The sequence below is a fragment of the Notamacropus eugenii genome, chromosome 3 (genome assembly GCF_028372415.1).
Source record: "Notamacropus eugenii isolate mMacEug1 chromosome 3, mMacEug1.pri_v2, whole genome shotgun sequence".
In the NCBI taxonomy this organism is placed as follows: Eukaryota; Metazoa; Chordata; class Mammalia; order Diprotodontia; family Macropodidae; genus Notamacropus; species Notamacropus eugenii.
In genome coordinates, this window is record NC_092874.1 from 153,838,169 (window position 1) to 153,858,646 (window position 20,478).

At 34.0% G+C, this 20,478-nt stretch overlaps 1 protein-coding gene across 3 annotated transcripts in view; it reads left to right on the forward strand.

Moving 5' to 3' along the window:
• Positions 1 to 19,530, forward strand: part of PTPN12 (protein tyrosine phosphatase non-receptor type 12) — a 96,731-nt gene extending 77,201 nt beyond the window's left edge. For 2 of the 3 annotated variants that reach the window (XM_072653171.1, XM_072653174.1), the window contains 6 exons: positions 8,652 to 9,625; positions 13,753 to 13,830; positions 14,842 to 14,912; positions 15,611 to 15,641; positions 17,892 to 18,002; positions 18,569 to 19,530. In XM_072653171.1, coding sequence (XP_072509272.1) covers positions 8,652 to 9,625; positions 13,753 to 13,830; positions 14,842 to 14,912; positions 15,611 to 15,641; positions 17,892 to 18,002; positions 18,569 to 18,630 — 1,327 coding nt within the window. In that variant the 3' untranslated portion in view covers positions 18,631 to 19,530. The remainder of the gene's footprint in view (positions 1 to 8,651; positions 9,626 to 13,752; positions 13,831 to 14,841; positions 14,913 to 15,610; positions 15,642 to 17,891; positions 18,003 to 18,568) is intronic. The other variant, XM_072653172.1, reaches the window with a different exon arrangement.
• Positions 19,531 to 20,478: the final 948 nt, after the last annotated feature.

Sequence of the window (20,478 nt, forward strand, 5' to 3'; positions counted from 1 at the left end):
CTTCCTTGATTTAACAATGTGCTTTACAGATTTAGTCTAATGTAAACACACACAAGATAATCATTGTCTCTTCTTTAAAGGTAATATTTGGAATTCCCAAATCTTAACTTCTTTGAGGTTATCATGTCAGTGTTGTGTCAATGCATATTCAACCTGCATAGAAGTTGTAGATGATGTTTCTGAACATTCCATCCCGACAGTATTAGAGTATATCCCCATAGAAAGTTAACCTTGGAGTCCTAAAGACTTGGGATCAGGTCTCATCCTAACTCATGGTGGTTTGGTGACCCTGGACAAATCACACTCCCAGTGTCTTCTACCACCTCTCTAAGAAATCTCTAAGTTATAGAAAAGGTGCCAATCTTTGAGGATACTGAACAGAAAAAAAAAATCATACTTTAAAGAAGATTGGGGGTTGAAATAAAGGGAAGATATTAGAGATAGAAACGTGATATACATGGACTAAGTATGAATACCATCATTTAGACAAGGAACATTTAGAATTAATGAGAGCAAAATAAATTTCATACAAAAAGCTGACTTGCAAAGCTGTCAACTGTTAGAATTGTGATGTACAAAATTAAATGGTTAAAAAATATCAGAGTATATGAACATAATTTTGTTACAGAGAATATATTACGTGTGTAGAAGAGTTGAGTGAACAGTAAATAAGCCTGGATAATTGCATAAAGACATTTAAAAGATTTAATACAAATTCCTGCTAATAATTGTTGTAAAATTTTTATTCTGGAAATACCTGAAAGTAAGACTTGTTAGCACAAAAAGACAGTAAAATTTTATACATGTAAATAAATGTTCCAGTTTGTAAAATATCTTTTGGGTCTGTGTAATCCTAGTTTTACCTGACATTAGCATTACCCTAAACTCTATTCCTATAACCACACATGTATTCTCCTACTTGACCCTGCTCTTTGCTAAAATGAATGAATACTTTGAGGTCTTTGGTGTCTGTTCTGTCACATCTCCGTCTAAAAGTATTGATTCAGTGCTGGCAAAAGATAAGGCAAGGTTTGTAGAACAAATTGAGAATTTAGTGAACAAAACAATTCCTTTTGTTGTTGTCTTTTTAATAAGAAGTTGTATATACTGAGTATTTTCTCTGGACTGAGGCCAGGTAATTTCTACAGTAAATTAATATTTTACCAAATTGTGGGATGACTGAACTTGAGGGTGTTTATGTGGGATAAAAATATAAGCATTCTCTGAAACAGTCTTAATTGTCCAGTCTTAATTGTCTTTAAATGTTGTAAACTAGATGTTTTTCCTTCCTGTTTCTTGAATATTAATATTTCAATTTAATACTGAAAAATAACCTTGGAAATGAGAAAAAAAAGTATTGGGTGATTTTCTTCTGGAGGAAGAGGAGGTTTTGAATTTAAGATCTTCAGCCCTTCTATATTTATAAGTTTTGAATGATAATCTTCTTTCTCATGCCATTCTTTAAAGCATAGAAAACCTTATGAAACATTTGGAGTAGATGATTGATTTCCTGATGATTCTATGTGTCATAGTAATAAACGGGATAATTGGGCATATCAGATCAAGTAAAAACATTATTATGCATTGAAAATGACAAGAATAAAGGTTTTAAATTCTGCTTATCAGACCAAAAATTAAGAAAAGCATTAAAAAATTTCAGCATTTTTGTCTGAAACTGCCGCTCAAAATTTGGGCAATGGAATAGAAAATTTTTTTCACTTTTTATTTTTTAATTCTGTACTCAACGAACTTCAAATATGAGCAAAAGAATTACTTATGAAAACACAAATCTTATGTACAGATTATTTTTAAAGAATGTCTTACATTTAACATTTTTGTTTCATACATCCTGCTTCTCTCTCCTCTGAACCCCAAAATGAACTTAATAAACCTGGTAATCCCTAAATCAACAAGCCATCTACTAGGAGTGGAGCTCTGCTGGGAGAACCCAGTCTATGGAGACAAGGACAAGGACAAAAACAAAACAGCTCATCCCTTTAGGAGATTCCTTTCTTTTGGGGGAAAAGAGAATAACCTGTATACATAAAAACAAATATAAAATCTATACAAAATAATGAGGTGTTAACTGTTGGAGGACTCTGAACATGCAGGAAATGAGTTTTAGATGAAGCTATGGATTCTAAGGCAGAGATCAGAGTATGTTTCAGAGTATGTTCCAGGCGTGGGGGGTATTTCTTACAAAGGTATAGAATCAGTTACAGAATACAGTACGTAGGCCAGTTTAGCTAGAATGTAATAAATTTCCTGCAGAGAAGTTGACATCTTGTCCTTGAAGGAACCTCACTAGAGGAGCCAGGGGATGTCATGGTCAGACTTGTGCCTTAGAAATATCACTTTGGTATGGAGGGTAGAATTGTGGAAGGTAGAACTGAAAAGACAGGAGACTCTGGGTCAGGGAGACTGTTGTAATAATACAGAATAGAATTGATGATGACCTGAACAAAGGTGGTAGCCATGGGATAAATGGAGAAGAGGACAGAGATAAAGTTATCAAGTTAGAATTAACAGGAGTTGGTAATTGATTGGATGTGGCAGGGTGAAGAGAGTCAAGTATTTGGGTTTAAACACAGATAACTAGAGGGATAGTAGTGCCCTCCATAGAAAATAATAAAATTAAGAAGAGTTCAGATTTTCAGAGGAAAACTGATGAATTCTGTTTTGGATGTGTTATATTTGAGATGCTTGTGGGCTATACAGCTGGAAATATTTAATAAGTAATTGATGATACGGAACTCGAGCTCAATAGTGAGTCTAAGGAAGCCTGGGCTCAGAGAGTATAAAGGTGATTAAATCCCATAGTAGCTGATGAGCTCACTGAGATGAAGTATGGTGAGAAGGAAAAGGACAGATTGAAGGTAGTCAGGGCCAGAGTATAAGACTGGACAATGAAACAAAAAAAAAAGACTGAGAAATATTACGAAAATAAGAAAGAATAAGGCAGCAACAGGAAAGGCCATTGAACTTGACAGTTAAGAAGTCATTAGTAACTTTGAAGAGAACAGTTTCAGTTGAAGTATGAGATATGAAAGCACGCAGTCAACACACATTAAGCATCTATACTGTGCTAAGCACTGAGGATACAAAAAAGAGGCAAAAGACAGTTTCCTACCTTTTAGGAGTTTATAAATTATAATGTAATTAATTGACAGCATGCAAACAAATGCATACAAAACAAACTATATGCAATATAAGTAGGAAATAATTAATGGAGTGAAGGCACTAGAATTAAAAGGGAAAGCTTCTAGTAAGGCTTAGTTTTTTTAAGTGTTTGGTCACATGAGAACTCTGGGATTGAGAACCCAGATGTCATGTTTCCTTCCCAGGTAACTGTGGTCAGATAGTTGGGGTGCAACTGTCTGTTGAATTCAGACAAAGGAAGCCATGTCTGTTGATTTTTAGTTTCTCTGTATTTTTTTTGAAATTTGGGTGCTGACTCCCTTGAAATAGGTGAATGATATTATGTGCTTGGTTAAAGGACTGATACATGTGCTTGATTAAAAGTGATTTTTATCCCCTCAAAAATAAAAAAGAAAAAAAGGGGGGGGGGGAATTTCCATTGGGTCTTTTTTTTTTTTTACCAACTCCTAAGTTAATGTTTATTGATTATCTAAAAAAAATATAATTTTTTTTTCTACTCATTGCCCCTTTTTCTATTACTTTTTCACCACCACTGCAGAGTTTGAATGGGCCCACCAAACATTGAGAATGATTTTAGATTTTCCTTTGTTTTGTGTTACATTGTAAATGGTTTCAGAAAAGGAATGGATACATCTAAGAATGACAGAACTATTAATGGCTACTAAGAGAAGATGGGTTATACTTCTAAGGGTGTTATCATCCAGGATAGCCCTGCCTTTTTATAACCAGTCCCTTGCAACTATGTTTGGCAAAACTGGATTGCATGAAACATAAGGATGCGATAGAACAGGAAGGCCGTCATTCATCATTTTTGGTGGAAGTCAAACATATATCCATAGGGATATACTTTTACAAAATTTCAAGTAAAAACAAATCCCCAAGGGAGGGAAAGAGTCTATTGTTTCTTATTGGACAAGGCATTTCTTTCTTTTATTTTTTAGAAGAGACTATTATTGGCTTGGCTATATGAAATAAACTCTAAAGAAATATTTCTTGGATTGTAGAATTCCTTTTTTTAAGCCACGCAAAACATTTCCATATTAGTCATGTTGTGAAAGAAAACAGATTCCTCTCCCTTCCCCCCCAAACCCAAGAAAAATAAAGTTAAAAAAGTATGCTTCAATCTTAATTCAGACATCATCAGTTCTTTTTCTAGGGATTCATCCTAATTCCTTCCTAGTTGTCTTGGATCATCATACTGCTGAGAATAGCTAAGTCAGTCACAGCTGATCATCTTAAAATATTGCTGTTACTTTGTACACAGTATATTTCACCTTGCATCAGCTCCTGTAAGTTTTTCCAGGTTTTTCTGAGAGTAAATCAAAAGAGTTCATCATTTCTTATAACACAGTAGCATTCATCATCATCATCATCATACACCACAGTTTGTTCAGCTCTTCTTCAATTGATGAGTGTCCCCTCAATTTCCAATCCTTTGCCACCAGGGAAAAGCTGCTATAAATATTTTTGTACATATAGGTCCTTTTTTTTTTTTTTTAATCTCTGTTGGATACAGCCCTAGTAGTGGTATTGCTGGGTCAAAGGGTATACATGATTTTATAGCCTTTTGGACCTAGTTCCAAATTGCTCTACATAATGGTTGAATCATTTTACAACTCCACCAAAAGTGCATTAATGTTTCATTTCTCCAACATCCCCTCCAACATTTGTCATTTTCCTTTTCTTTCCTATTAGCCAATCTAACATGTATGAGGTAGTACATCAGAATTCTTTTAATTTGCATTTCTTCAGTTATAGTATTTTCTTATGGCTATTGATAGCTTTTATTACTTCATCTGAAAACTTACTATCTTTTATCAATTGGGGAATGACTCTTATTTTTATAATTTGACTCAGTTCTTTATATATTCGAGAAATGAGACCTTTATCAGAGAAACTTGCTTCAAAATTTTTTCAGTTATTATTGCTAATTGCATTTCCCTCCTTGCTATATCGCCCTGTTGTATTTCCTGTCTCCTTTTACCCTGCCCTTCTCAAGAGTACAGAAATTGCTTCTGACTACCCCTTAACACCAGACTGCCATCCCTTCTATCACTTCACTCCCATTTTCCTGTAGGGTAAGATAGGTTTCTATACCCAACTGAGTGTGTATGTTACTCCCTCTTTGAGCCAATTCTGATGAGAGTAAAGTTCACTTACTCTCACTCACTTCCCCCATCTTCCTTTCCACTGTAAAAGCTTTTTCTTGTTATGTGAAATAATTTACCCCATTCTGCCTCAACCTTTTACTTTCTCACAGTACATTCCTCTCTCACCCCTTAATTTTAGTTTTTTTAGATATCATCCCTTCATATTCAACTCACACTTGTGCCCTCTGGCTATATATACTCCTAATGGCACTAATAATGAGAAAGTTCTTAAGAATTTCCAGTGTCATCTTTCCATGTAGGAATGTAAATAATTTAATTGTAATCCTTTTCCTGTTTACCTTTTTATGACTTCTGTTGAGTCTTGTATTTGAAAGTGATACTTTCTGTTCAGTTCTGGTCTTCAAGAATGCTGCAGAGTTCTCTATTTGTTACTATTATTATTTATTATCTATTCATTTATTGTCCATTTTCTCCCAAAGGAATATACTCAGTTTTGCTGGGTAGGTGATTCTTGGTGTGGTAATCTTAGCTCCTTTGCCCTCTGGAATATCTATTCCAAGCCTTCTGATACTTTAATGTAGAAGCTAAATCTTGTGTTATCCTGACTGTGGCTCCACAGTTTTTGAATTGTTTCTTTTTGGCTGCTCACAATATTTTCTCCTTGATCTGAGAGCCCTGGAATTTGGCTGTAATATTCCTGTGAGTTTTCATTTTTGGATCTCTTTCAGAAGGTGATTGGTGGATTCTTTCAATTTCTTTTTTATGCTCTAGTTCTAGAATATCAACTGTTTTCCTTGATGATTTCTTGAAAGGTGATATGTAAGCTCTTTTTTTTATCATAGTTTTCAAGTAGTCTGATAATTTTAAAATTATCTCTCCTGGATGTATTTTCCAGGTCAGTTGTTTTTCCAGTGAGATAATTCACAGTCTTACATTTTTTCTTTCTTTTGTTGTTATTGTTTATTGATTTCTCCTAAAATCATTAGCATCTATTTGCTCAATTATGGTTTTAATTCCTTATTTTCTTCAGTGAGCTTTTGTGCTTCTTTTTACATTTGGCCAATTCTACTTTTTAAGGAATTTTTTTCTTCAGTGAATTTTTGTGTCTCCTTTACCAAGCTGTAGACTCATTTTTCATTATTTTCTTGTATCATTCTCATTTTTTTAACAAAATTTTTCTCCACAGCCTTTACTTGATTTTCACAATCCTTTCTGAGGTCTTCCATGATCTGAAATCAATTCTTATTTTTCTTGGAAGCTTTGGATGTAGGAGCTTTGACTTTGTTATCTTTTTTGAGTATGTGTTTTGATTTTACTTGTCACCATAGTAACTTTCTATGGTCAGAATTTTTTTTTTATTTGCTCAGCCTTTTGCTTGACTTTTATTTTAACTCTTTGTTATGGGCTCTGCTTTCAGGATGGAGGGTGCATTGTCTCAAGCTTTAGGGGTTTTTGTCTAGCTGTTTTCAGAGATACTTAAGGGACTTTTAGATTTTCAGTTCTTCCAAGGTGGATTGGTCTAAGGAGAGGTGTGTTCACTATACTCTTCTGGCCTGTGTTCCTCCTCTTCCTGAGACTATGACCCAGATCTGAGTATGAGCCAAGTAACATAGTCCTGGCCCAGTGTTTGCAAAGAGATTCTTGTAATCTCCTTCTGACATGTTGTTTGACCCCCTTACTGTAAGTGGACTGAGAGCTCTGGAAGCAGGCATTCTGTGGAATGGAAACGGTTCCCAAGGCTTGCTCCTCGTTTGCTGAAACTGGGTCTGTGCTGGCGTGGCCTTTGCTGGACTGTATTCCACCCTTACCCAGGTACACACACAAACCCAATGTAACCAAGATTAGGAGGGAAGCAAAAAACTTGGAAAGAATTTTTGCAACTAGTGTCTGTGATAAAGGCCTCATTTCTAAAATATATAGAGAACTGAGTCAAATGTACAAGAATACTAGTCATTCCCCAATTGATAAATGGTCAAAGGATATGAACAGAAGTTTTCAGAGGAAGAAATTAAAGCTATCTATAATCATATGAAAAAATGCTCCAAATCACTATTGATTAGAGAGATGCAAATTAAAACAACTCTGAGGTACCACATCACACCTGTCAGATTGGCCTACATGACAAAACAGGAAGGTGATAAATGTTGGAGAAGATGTGGGAGAGTTGGAACACTTATTCATTGTTGATGGAGCTGGGAGCTGATCCAACCATTCTGAAGAGCAATTTAGAACTATGCCCAAAGGACTGCAAAAATGTGCATACCTTCCATAAGGTGTTAAAGGAAACCACAGGGGTCACTAGGCAGCACAGAGAATGAGGGTGTTATAAGCATGAGGGAACAACCAGAGAATATACCCAAAGCCAAGAGATATGGAGTGTGTTAATCACTGACCAGGAGGCCAGTGTCACTGGACTGAAGAGTACATTTTGGGGAGTAAGGTGTAAGAAGACTGGAAAGGTAGGAGGGGGCTAGGTTTTGAAGGGCTTTGAGTGCTAAAGAGGATTTTGTATTTGTGCCTTAAAGCATTAGGGAGCCACTGGAGTTTATTGAGTAGGGAGGTGACATGATCAGATTTGCACTTTAGGAAAATTAAGTGACTGAATGAAGAATGAATTGGAACAGGGAGAGCCTTTAGGTAGACAGACCCGTCAGTGGCTATTACAGTAATCTAGGCACAAGTTGATGAGGGTCAGCATTAGAATGGTGGCAGTGACAGTGGAGGGAATGAAACATGTGGGAGATGTTGCAAATGTGAAATTAATAGTTCTTGGTAACAGCTTGCATATGGGGGGATAAGGAATCGAAGACAACACCTAGGTTGTGAATCCAGGGGACTAAGAGAATGATATAGCCCACTCCAGTAATAGAGAAGGTAGAAGTGGGGAAAGTGTTTAGGGTAATTGTAAGGTGTACAGAAGTAAGGGAAGGATACCATAGAAGCAGGGAGTATAGATAAGGTTTTCTAGGCATTTAAGAGACATAGAAGGCAAGGTGATGTGAAGAGCAAGTAAAGGCGTTAGAATGAAAGGGGAGAGGGAAAGGAGGGGGACGGGAAAGAGACTGAGAGAGTGTGAGTGTGTGTGAGTGTGTGTGTGTGTGTGTCTCAGCGTGTACTAGCTGTCCGAATTAGGTATTGGAAAGACCACTGATTGACCTTGGAGTCAGACAATTTAGGTTCAAATTGCAGTTATGTCACTCGATAGCTTTATGACTTAACATGTTTCCTGTAATAACACATCCCACCCAGCTGTAAGAATCGAATGAGATATAATGGCTATGAAAGCATGTTATGAACCCAAAGAGTTACTATGCAAATATAAGTTACTATTAACAGATTTCACAGACTCTTGAGAAATTTAATATCATCTTTTTTTCTCAGTTGCCTTGTTGAAGGGGATGCTAAAGAAGAAATATTACAGCCTCCAGAACCTCACCCTGTACCACCCATCTTGACACCTTCTCCTCCTTCAGCCTATCCAACAGTTACTACAGTATGGCAAGACAATGACAGATACCATCCAAAGCCCGTGTTGCATACAGTTTCATCAGAACAGCAGTCAACAGACCTCAATAAAAATTATAATAAATCAACAGAACTTCCAGGGAAGAATGAACCAATAGTGGAACATATGGAGAAGAAACTGGAACGAAATTTGAGTTTTGAAATTAAAAAGGTTCCCCTACAGGAGGGACCAAAAAGTTTTGATGGAAATACACTCTTGAATAGAGGACATGCAATTAAGATTAAATCTGTATCACCCTGTGCAACTGAGAAACTCTTGAAGTCACAGGAACTGGGTTCAGGGGATTTAACTGAAGGTGTTTCTCAGAACTCTTGTGTGGAGTGTGGTGTGTCATCATCTAGCAAAATCTCAGTAACTACACAAGAAGGAACACAGAAAAGTTCTGATACACCACCAAGACCAGATTGTTTGCCTCTTAAAGAGAAAGGACATGTTATATGGCCATTACATGGTCCTGAAAATGCACTGCCTATTCCTGATGAGTCTGAGAGCAAAGCCTCAGATAACCAATGTCAGGCTACTAAAACTATTTCTCTAATACCAAGCCCCACGTTACACATAGAAGCCAGCAGTCTTGTGGATCATGATAGTAATACACCTTTAGTTAGAGCACCCCTCAGTTTTACTAACCCTCTTCACTCTGATGATTCTGACAGTGATGAGGGGAACTGTGATGGAGCCATGCCTAAGAATGTGACTAATATTTCAACAGCAAGTGCTACAGTTTCTACTGCCACTAGCATTGAAAACATTTCTACTAGAAAAGTATTACCAATGTCCATTGCTAGACACGATGTACCAGTTACAATATGTTCAGGGGCTGAAAAAGGTAGGTTTTCTTTAGCTTCACCCAATAGATCACAAAGTATGATATAAAGATAATAAACTTTTGAGTTTCAAAAAATTTTTTTCTAAATTTCATAACCTAGATCACAAACTTTTTAGCTTTTAACGTTTGAAAATGAATTTTTATCATTAGACTTGTATAAATCACAAATGATGGCAGATAACAAAATTATGGATATTTTATATATCATAGCCACAAATATTGTGGGGAGTGACATCGCATTTGAAATATTATTGAAACCTACTGCCTGGAATAACGTAACGGCCCATTTCATATCACCACTGTTTCTAATCAGTATACATTAATAACCTTTTTATACTGCTGAATAACTTCTCATAAGCCAATACCAGGTCTTTCAGCTTTGAATTAAAACCAAGAAGTAGTATTTTCAACATCTCTGGGCTTTGTAACTAGTTAAATTGGAGGATGTGTTACATTTGCCTAGTCATGTACATTGATGTTTGTCAGTTGTAGCATATAGAATCTGAAGGATAACAATATAGACCGTATAGGAATAATCATAGACTAGAACAGAGCTTTATAGATAAGACTCCCTCTAAAGTGAAATTTTATTTAAGAAGAAAGCAGGAATATGTTAAAATTTGTGCCAGTTCGTAGGCTAAAGAACAAAGGTTTTTTTGTAAGCCAGATTTTTGGGGAAATGAAGTCTACATTCATTGGACCAATGTACGGTTATATACCCATGTGAACCTATGTGTGTGTGTTTGTATGTGTGTAGGACACACAGATACATATATAATGCCTATGTTTGGCACTTCTCTTCACAATTAATGATCATATGTCTTTTTTGGTAACTGCCACAATCTAATGTTTGAGGAAAAGTGACAATTTCTTATTTGGTTTTTAAAATAAGCCCTTTTTAGTGTAGTAAATAGGAATGGAGGTATTGGTTACTTCCATGCAACAGAACAGGAATGTAAACACAAGTACTTGATTGATAGTTTGGCCATTGCCCATATTTTAACAGTAACTGAGTAGCGCAAAAAATAAATATGAATGTTATAAAACATATGTACCTGTTTGTAAGTACTTTGTAAGAGTTGATTTTTTTTCCTTTGTTTCCAGGCACACAGTAATTGTGTGTGTGTGTGTTATATATGTGTATGTGTACTATGTTTGTATACGTGCTTGAAAAACTTGGGAAAATAAAAGCATATTATATGTTTAAATTATTTAAAAATTTTAATGCACACACAAACACACATGTATATACATACACACGTATACATACATAGTTTAAGTGCTGCCTTTATTTTCCAAACATTTTATTTTATCTTCTTTAGCTCAGCATGTTATTCCCTAGGTTGCAGATTTGGGCACAGTGAGAGTGGCTTAAGTTGTCTGAGTTACTGTTGTGTCTTAGGTGAAAATTTTGGTTTTTGTTGGAATTCTTGTGTTAATTTAATTTTTATTGTCTATAAAAAGCAGTTAATGACAGTTGCTATATTATCAGCTTAATATCATTTCTTACTTTAAATGCTTTCCTCTCCCCATTTACTACTAGATCTTGAAAAATAATTCCCAAACTATCTGCATAGTATGTTTGTATCAGGCTGAATGACATATCTTGTGTTTTATACTTGGGAAATTATTTTACTCATATTTTTGCCCTTGTTGGAAAAAAAGGATTTGAGGAGGCAAATGGGTGGAAGGAATTGTTGCCCGTAATATCATTTAAGCAGTGAATTGTCTTTGAATAACTTTAAAAGAATAGATGAAATGTTAAGCCCTGTTCTTTTTTTTTTGACCAGTATTTTCTTAATATTTGTTATTTTTACTTTTTTAACTCAGTAACAATGGACTACTAAATAAGCTTTACATTAACAAAGCATTTATCTGCAACATACTTTTGAGTTCCAAAAAGCACTTAACAGTTGGTAACAGTACTTACTCTGTTGCTAATTATATATTTATTGCCTTGCATGAACTACTGATAGAATTATAACATGTTTCCTCTCAGAATCCTCGTGTATATTTTCACAGTGGACAGGGTAATGGATAGAATAGTTGATGTGGATTGTCAGGGAGTCCTGAGTTCACTTGCTAGTTATTTGACCATAGGCAAATCATTTACTCTCTGTGTACCTCAGTTTGCTCATCTATTAAATGAGGGTAATACCTCTCAGGCTTGTGAGGATAAAATGAGATAAAATTTAAAGCTGTTTGCAAACCTTAGATCTATACAACCTTATATATAAATGTTATTTTCATCATTACTATTAGCTACCTTTAACATAGATCCAAGTTTTTTATTAAAATCATTGTGTGATTTAAATGCTAATTGTCTTTGGGAAATATTTTTACTAATTTCTATTTTAATTTAGAATAGAGTCTTCTAGTCAGATTTTCTCAAAGCCATCTTCTAGTGGGCTACATACTGAATATTATTTGAAAATGCCTATGGAAATTGTACAAACTGTTAACTGACATCTTAATTTTTCTCTCAGGAGATCGTTGATAAAGAATCTAACTTAAATTTTGGGTTATTTTAAGAGCAAAGAATGTCAAGAGTACATTTCTAGGAAGATAGCTTACAGAATCTATGCGCAGTATAACTGATGGGGAGTCTAATTTGACTAGAATATATACACTATTGATACAGAGATCTTGGATTGCCTGGTTAAATAGCCAGAGGCTAATAATCCTAGTTATCTTCCAAATGTCATTTGCTGGTCACAGAAGCTGGTCACAGATTTTAGATCTAAAGCAGAAAGGAACACCAGAAGCCATTTATTCCAGTTCCCCTCATTTTACAGGTAAAATAAAGATGAGATAAGCTAAGTGACCCACTCAAGGATAAATAAATTGTGTGAGAGGCAGAATTTGGACCTAGATTTTGTGACTTCATCTGGTATACCCACATCTACACTGTGTAGATGACTCAGCATAAACCAGGATTATCAAAAAAGCAGGCCACAATACTACCTAGTAGAACTGGGACCAGATTAAAATGTAATTGGGAAATGTTTAAGAAAATAATTAAAACTACATTAAAACAATGTTAATGCATGTGATTTTTGAAGTCAGTTTGCAGCCTTAGAGATCCTGTTGTGCAGTTCTATTTGAGTTTGACACCACTGGTGTACACCATCACTACTAGTAGAAAAAATGGAATCATGGCAAGTTATTAAAGTTGCCTTTGTAGACAAAGGACAGTACCAAAAATGCCTTTAATAATCTGCTGGTGGTGAGCCTGTTACTGTATTCTGCCTTTAGAACCAAGATTTTAGAATAGAATGAGAACTATTTTCTTAGATGTCACAGGTATTCTTGGATTATTTATAATAAGGAGATTAAGTCCAGTAGGAGTTATCAGTGAATCTCCACTGTATTTGGTGACATCTACTGAGCTGCTGGGTTATGTGTTTCTATCTATATAGGGTCAGTCAGGGTTCACCACTCCAAGGCAAAACAACTTTCTTTATTCAGCTTCTCATTTTCTTACTCTTGTTCTGTCTTCTCTTCCTTAGTGGTCTTATTTGGTTTTTGGCCCTCACCACTATCAACCTTATGGAAAAAGTTATTGGTAAAAGTCACACTGATGTATAAATGACTGATAAATTTTTTTTACCTCACAGATGTGTTGCAATTTAGTTATTAAAAAACCTTTTTGGCTTAAGTTAAAGAATGGAATTTAATTGTAGAATTTATAAGGAAACTTTTCTAATATCCCCTGAAATTCCAGCAAACAGATTGCCTGTTCACTAAGGAGAATCCTGGGAGCCAGTCCTAGTTAGAACAAAGGAGAACATTTTTTTAGGCTTTGTCTCTGGGGCAGGAGTGGGGACCAAATTTGTTATGTGAAGTTTGGATTCAGTCAAAGGTCTGCACTTGAGGATCTAAGAGGACCACATGTGGCCTCAAAGTCACAATTTTCCTACCCGTTCCCTAGGGCTTCAGGGAAAATTTGTGGGAGAGTTCTCTTGTTAAATTCATATTGCTTTTCTTTTTAGTATTTGCTGTTTTTGCAGTTTTACTCTTTGTTTCTTTGAGAAGCTATGTTGCAGTAATTGAAATGAATATAAGAAAATTTTCATTCTGTTTAAATGACATTTGATTTCATTCTTAATCATGTGTATTTAATTTAGATATTGATGTTAGTGAAGAGTCGCCTCCCCCACTACCTGAAAGAACTCCTGAATCTTTTGTATTAGCAAGTGATCATAGTGAGTTTCTTTTATACCATTACATTTTTTAGTTTTTGATGAAATATTTCACATAATATGTAGATATCTCAATGCATTATTTAAACTTCGAATTTTAAAAGTGGTAATTTGATGAAAGCATTTTAAATAACAGTTAAGTATAATGAAAATTTTTATTGACACAACTTGTAGGTTAATATTTTTTTTTCAAACTTAACTGGAATTTCTATGAAACAGTTAATTTTATTTAGGGCAACATGCATTGGTCTTTTTCATTTATAAAACAATTGAAGTTGCCAGGACAAACGTATACTAAAATTCAATGTAATGATATTTTTTTATGTAGTGTGCCTAATTGATGACTTTATATTTAACTAAATTAAGCTTTTCATTTTGACAAAGCAGTAACTGGGCAAATGTGTAAGTTACTTCTTGGAGATAAATATTCTTAAAGACATAAGAAACTTCATAACTGGCTAGTTATACTTAATGACATTTTTATTATGTTCTTATAACATAAAGAAACTATTTTAATTATGATATAATTCTACGGTCCTTTAAACTCTTATTAGTTCACTCTTTAAAAGTGGCACTCCTGCAATACAACTGCATATTTGTAATGGCTTTCTTAATTGCTAGAATCTACTTTTCTAATTTGTTTTTCACCAGTATTTTACTAATTTTTTATATTTTATTTACTATCTAGTGCCTGCAATCCTTGCAAAAAATATTTTATTCTAAATATCTTTTATTTGGTCAGCTTTGTGTCTTATAATTTAGGGATTGTTCAGTTTATTAGCTTTAATAATTTGTTTAGGAAATAGTATCATAGAGATATTTTTGTGATACAGATGTGTGTGCATACATATATATATGTATTGTTGTCTAAACTTACTTATGTATACAGCTTATAGTCAGCATTCTAAAAAGTTTTTACCTTTAATGGTCTGTTTTTATATGTATTACTGAAATATAAAGGAATTTCATGTTCAGAGAATTTTGATTTTGATAATAAGAATCTATTTTTCTCAGACACACCTCTAAGGTCTGCTGAGTGGAATGAACTTCACACCGAAGAGCAGTCTGAACAAAAGCGATCAGAAGTAAGAATTTCATTTTGGGAATGGAAGAATCAGCTTAGAAACTTTTGTTCTTGTGTTTATATTTTTAGAGGTGATTTTTTGGCATTAGTTAAAAATAGATCTGCAGGTTGTAATTGATAAGTCAGCATTATTAGCACTATGTTTAAACAAAATCCACAAAAGAAGCATTTGTTTCTAAATTTCCAGCTGAGTACAAGATTTGTTCCCTGACATGGAAATGAAAAGACAAACATGAATTACAGATAAATAATTGTATTTCACCTTTCACACACATTATCATAGTACTGTCTAGATAGGACATTTCTTCCCCTGTAGTCCACCTTATCCCTCACCTGGACTCTCTTCTCATCTAGGAAATGTAGCTACAGCCCTCCTTCTAGGATATAGCTAGCTTACTTGCTGTGTGCTTTCAGGGGATAAGTGATACCAGCTTTTCCACATCCTGTTAGGAAAAGGGAAGGTAAATTCTTTCTCACCCATGCATACTAAAATATGGAAAATAGTGTGTCATGTTTTATGATTTTTATTTAAACTCCATTGGAAGGACTGTTGTTCTCCTTACTATCACTTGGAGAGTTATGACATGAGATAAAAAAGATTTAAAGTTTCATAGATGGATACAGGTGACTTCCCCTGATTTTTCTGTTACATTATTTTTCTTTATAAAAAGTTAAAAATTTGCAATGATTATTTAACAGGTCTTGATATCTACTGAGAATAAAACATTTGGTAAGTGATTAAGCTTTCCATTTTGTTTTCTACATTGAAAAAATGTTGAAGAATTCCATGTTCTTAGATTTTTGAATAATATTTTGCTATCTACTTAAGTGGAGACATGATTTCATCACTGTACTTTTAGTCCATCCAGGTTGTCTTACTTAGTGCAACTCTTGTTTATATCCTCCTATAAATCTTTTAGATCTACTTGACATATTGGGCCCCATCTTTTTCTTGCAGTCTCCCACCTCCTTTTCTGGTCATACATCTCTTTGACAGTATCTTTTATCCTACTTCTTTCACATAATTCATTGTTTGTAATGAATTGTTTTTATATGCTGCAGTTTTGGGTTTTTTTGTGACCTTTCCATGCTTTTCCATTACCATTTCAGTATACTCATGCTTTTAAGGTAACTGCCGACAGCTCAGATTATTGAAATAGGCTGAAGGTTAGAAAATCCTTGAAATGTTTTCCTCTATTTTTCTTTAAAATATGCATAAAGACTGCATTTGGTTCCCTGTCAGTAGTTATTTGAAAAAAATGATCTGAATTAACCCACTTGACATGTTTTGATTGTGACAAACCTATCCCGTCATTAAGAGTATAATTTTTCATTTAGTCAAGATTTATAAGGCTGAAATTCAAGCCAATATTACAGGATCAAATGAGAAAACTCAGTCAAATGAATTTGTCATAATTAAGTAAATCTAATATATATTACATATCATCCTGATTTATTTATTTTACATATTTACAGTACCACTGAACTATAATTATAATGTCACTGTCGTGCCAAAAATGATTATTAATCATATTGTAATCAAGTGCTTTAATCCTTGATATTGCAGCTTAATAACATACCTTATTGCTATTTAAAAATAAAATTAAACATTTTACCACTCTATTCAATTTGCTAAACTTGACTTTTTGAGGGATAAGTTCTCATAATTAACATATTTTCTTTTAGCTACAAAAGCTAGCATGTTAGTTCATTACTAATTCATTTTTAAGATGAAAAAAGTTAACATATTTCTAAAAACTGATTTTTCTAAAAGGTAAAATTGTTTTACATTTTAAAAATTGTAATATCTGGGGAACATATAGCTTTAAGCAGATTCTGCATATAAGTCAAGAAGTAGTATAGAAATCCTGCACTATGATATATTGAGGAACAAATTTGGACTATATTTGCCAAAGATTTTCTATATCAAATATAATTCCAGAGTAGAGTAATCACATCTATCATCCACATATTCATTCTCTCTTCTCAGATACTTTATAGTTAAGAACCTATCTAGAACTGGAAATAGTTATCTCTGAAAGCATAGCACCATCTCCCAGGATACTAATTTTTTTGTAGCATTCATTTATTCGTTAATAACATTCATTTATTCAACACCAGTTTCAGCACAAAATCTAGGAGGGCAAAAATAAGCTTTAGTATCAGACTTATTTGTGTATCTTTCATCTAATTCTGTTTAATTGCTTTGGTGGTGTGAACTGTTGTGTTAAAATTACAGAATGTTTTAAGCATTTAAACAAAATGTTTGGCATAGTGGATGAAAAAATTGGACTAGAAACCAGGAGGTCCTGGGTTCAAGTACCTCTGATACATACCTGACTGGGCCACCTTAGGCAAGTCATTTAACCCTATGTAAGACTTAAGTTGAAGATAAATTCATTGAGAAGTGAATTTTCTCACCTGGGAGTTCTCTCTACCAAAGAAGTTATAGGTCCAGGCCTTATTCCTCTCCCTTTAAGTACTTAAGACCACAAATTTAGAGTTGGAGAATACCTGAGAAATGCTTTCCATTTATGTAAGTTGTATCTTGTCCAAGGTCACCTGTAGTAAGGGACAGAACTGAAATAATAAACCCAGATGTTTAAACTCCACCGCTCTATCCATTGTACACACTGTTTCATAAAATAACTGAACAGTTTAGAAGGTGATTAAAAAGAAAATAACTCCCCAAATAAAATGGTTTAAGCATTCCAGCTACAGAAATCTAAAACTCTTGTTAAACTTAACTATTTTATTTACTCCACGTTGCTATGGTTATGCCATACTTGTATCCTCATTGCTACTTTAAGAAAAATTTCAAAAATGAAAGCTTGTATTATATAATGAAAAATTGTTGAAGGTATACTTATGTTTACCTGGTTATTTCAACAATATAATCTGTTTTATCGTCTATATTAAAGTTCTAAATTCACAATGTTACAAATGATTATAGCTAATAAATTTTTGTTTTGTTTTTTAGATCACCCTGTAGAGAGTAATGAGACAGAGACTAAGATAGAATGTCTACTTTCTGCTTTAAGTAACAAAGATCATATCTCAGAAGGAAGTCCAGCAGAAGCCACAGATATTGGTAATAATTCCATTAGTCAATATGCTGTTTTTATCTGCCACTGGTTATCCCCAAATTTATAACTAAGCAGCAGATGGTTAATTAAAAAGAACAGAAAACCAAACTCTCAAAATTCTTGGATTTCCTTAAGATAAAATCAGCAGTGAATCAAACTTCGTAGTGATTTATGAGTTCTGATAGAATACTAGCTAAGAGAATGTTTGCTGAGTTGATCAACGAATAAACTGAATGGAAGTATACTTAAATGAATATACCACATCAAAATGAATTTAAAAACTAAAGTACAACGTACTGTTTAAGCAGTTTTTCCTTTGGTTTTGAAACAGTGTCGTATATATTTATTTTTTTCTTAAGTTGTATCAGAGTTGGTTTTAATTCCTGATATTGAATAAAGCATTTTTAATTTGCCAAAAAAAATTGTAATGTTTGAGGATTTTTTTAAGTGTAAAATTCTTTTATGTAAAATTGTTTGTATTCCTGAAGGTAAAGATATCTGTTTTAGAGTGAGAAGCTTGTAAATAATATGCTTTAAAGCTCTGAAAGATGATTCTATGTTTTGACTGTAGGTTTTGGTAATCGTTGTGGAAAACCCAAAGGACCAAGAGATCCACCATCAGAATGGACATGATGCAAGGGGACAAAGGACACATAAAATTATACTGGAAAATTCAAGTGCCACTGAAAACCAGATTTATAGTATTTCATTTCTCCCCCAAAATAGAGAAAAGATTTGGTTGTTGTGAGTGGGGGTGGTTGCTAAGAGAGCAGTGTAGATTGTTATCTACAAAAGATACACTTTTAATAGTACATCCATTTTAAATTTGAAAGTTTGCAACAGTGGATTCCAGTATTATATTCTAATTTTTTTGGGGGGGGAGGGACTGGGACCATCTACTCTGCCTTATTGTACACTTAGGAAAAAGTATTACATATGGTTTATTTTGTAACTTCAAGTATTATTGCCTTAATGTCTCTTAACCCTGTTACACGCTGCTTGTAGACATGTTAATACAGTAATACTTTTATGAGAAATTGAGTTTATGGACTACTCTTTTGCTAATGTTTTATCATGTATGCATTATTTTGTATATGTACAGGGCAAGTAGGTATATAATTTGATAAAGTTGCAATCATAAGATATTAACAGAAGATGTAAGGAATCTGCATGATCTAAATCTTTGTCTACCTTATTTGTCCTGATGTTTTAGATAATAGTTTCTGATTTTTAAAATTGCTGGACACATGCTGCCAGCATTACAGCTTAGCAGAGATAAAAGATTGTAATAATACATTTTGTAAATTGTAAGCAAAAGGTTATTTTTATATTATATACTGTTTGTTGATCCTAATTTGTCCTGGTTTTCATCTAGTTATAGAGATTCAGTAAGTGCCTTGGAACAATATTGAATTCTCTTAGCTCATGTGTGTTTCTTTAATATTTGAGTTCAACTGGGATTAGAAGACTATCAGAATGTCTGTGTTTTAGGATATTTCACCTGCCAGTAAAAAACAAAACCAATTCTACAAATTCTGTCTCTCTTGATTATCATTTTGTATCTTTTGTAGGAATTTTGTTTCTTTTCTTTCTTTCTGGATTGAAATCTTCTTTTAATTGCATTCTTTCCATTTAGCCTTTATGTCCGAGTAATTGACTGAAATATCCAAAGTTGGAATAGGAGCTAGAATCAGGTTTGGTTATTTTAAAGAAATTTCTTTTCTCTTGATTTATAGTTCCCTTATTGAACAGATTGGAGAGTTATAGAATGTAGAATAGAGGCTTTGAGGAAAGAAAGTGTGATCACTGTAAAAGGAAATTACTGGTAGCTTTTTTATGGTAGAAAAATTTAAAATCAATTATCCTTCCACATTTATCCTCAACTGGATTTTTGTTGTTGTTGCTTGTTTACTCAGGGATTTTTATATTCAGTGAATCAACAAAAATTTATTCAATTCCTCCTACATGCCAGTCACCTCACTAGTTGCTGAAGATAAAAAGACAAAAAAATGAAACAATCCTCTCAGGTTTATGTGCTATCAGGGATGATAACAAGTATTTATATAAGTATATACAGAATAATACAAGGTAGTTAATAAGAGGGAGAGCACTTGTATTTGTGGAAATGCAGTAGAGGCTTCATGTACAGGTTGTTACTTGAATTGAGTCTTGAAAGAGGCAGAGGAGAGGAGAAAGTGCTTACTGTCAAGAAGTCAGCCAGTACAAAGACATGAAGATAATGGAAATGAAGTACTGCAAGTGGGGAATGCCTGCTGGACCATATGAGTTTGGAAAAGTGCCTCTCCGAGATTGCAAACTTTGATTAGAAATTGTCTGTCAGCAAGCAAAGATAGTCAAGGAGTTTATATTCTAATGAGGGTAGACAACACTTAGAGGGAAGCTGAAAGGCAGAGGGCCAGGTACAACAAGAACCTTTTGACGGTCATGGGTTTCAGTGAGGGAATACTCTTTCCATTTTTT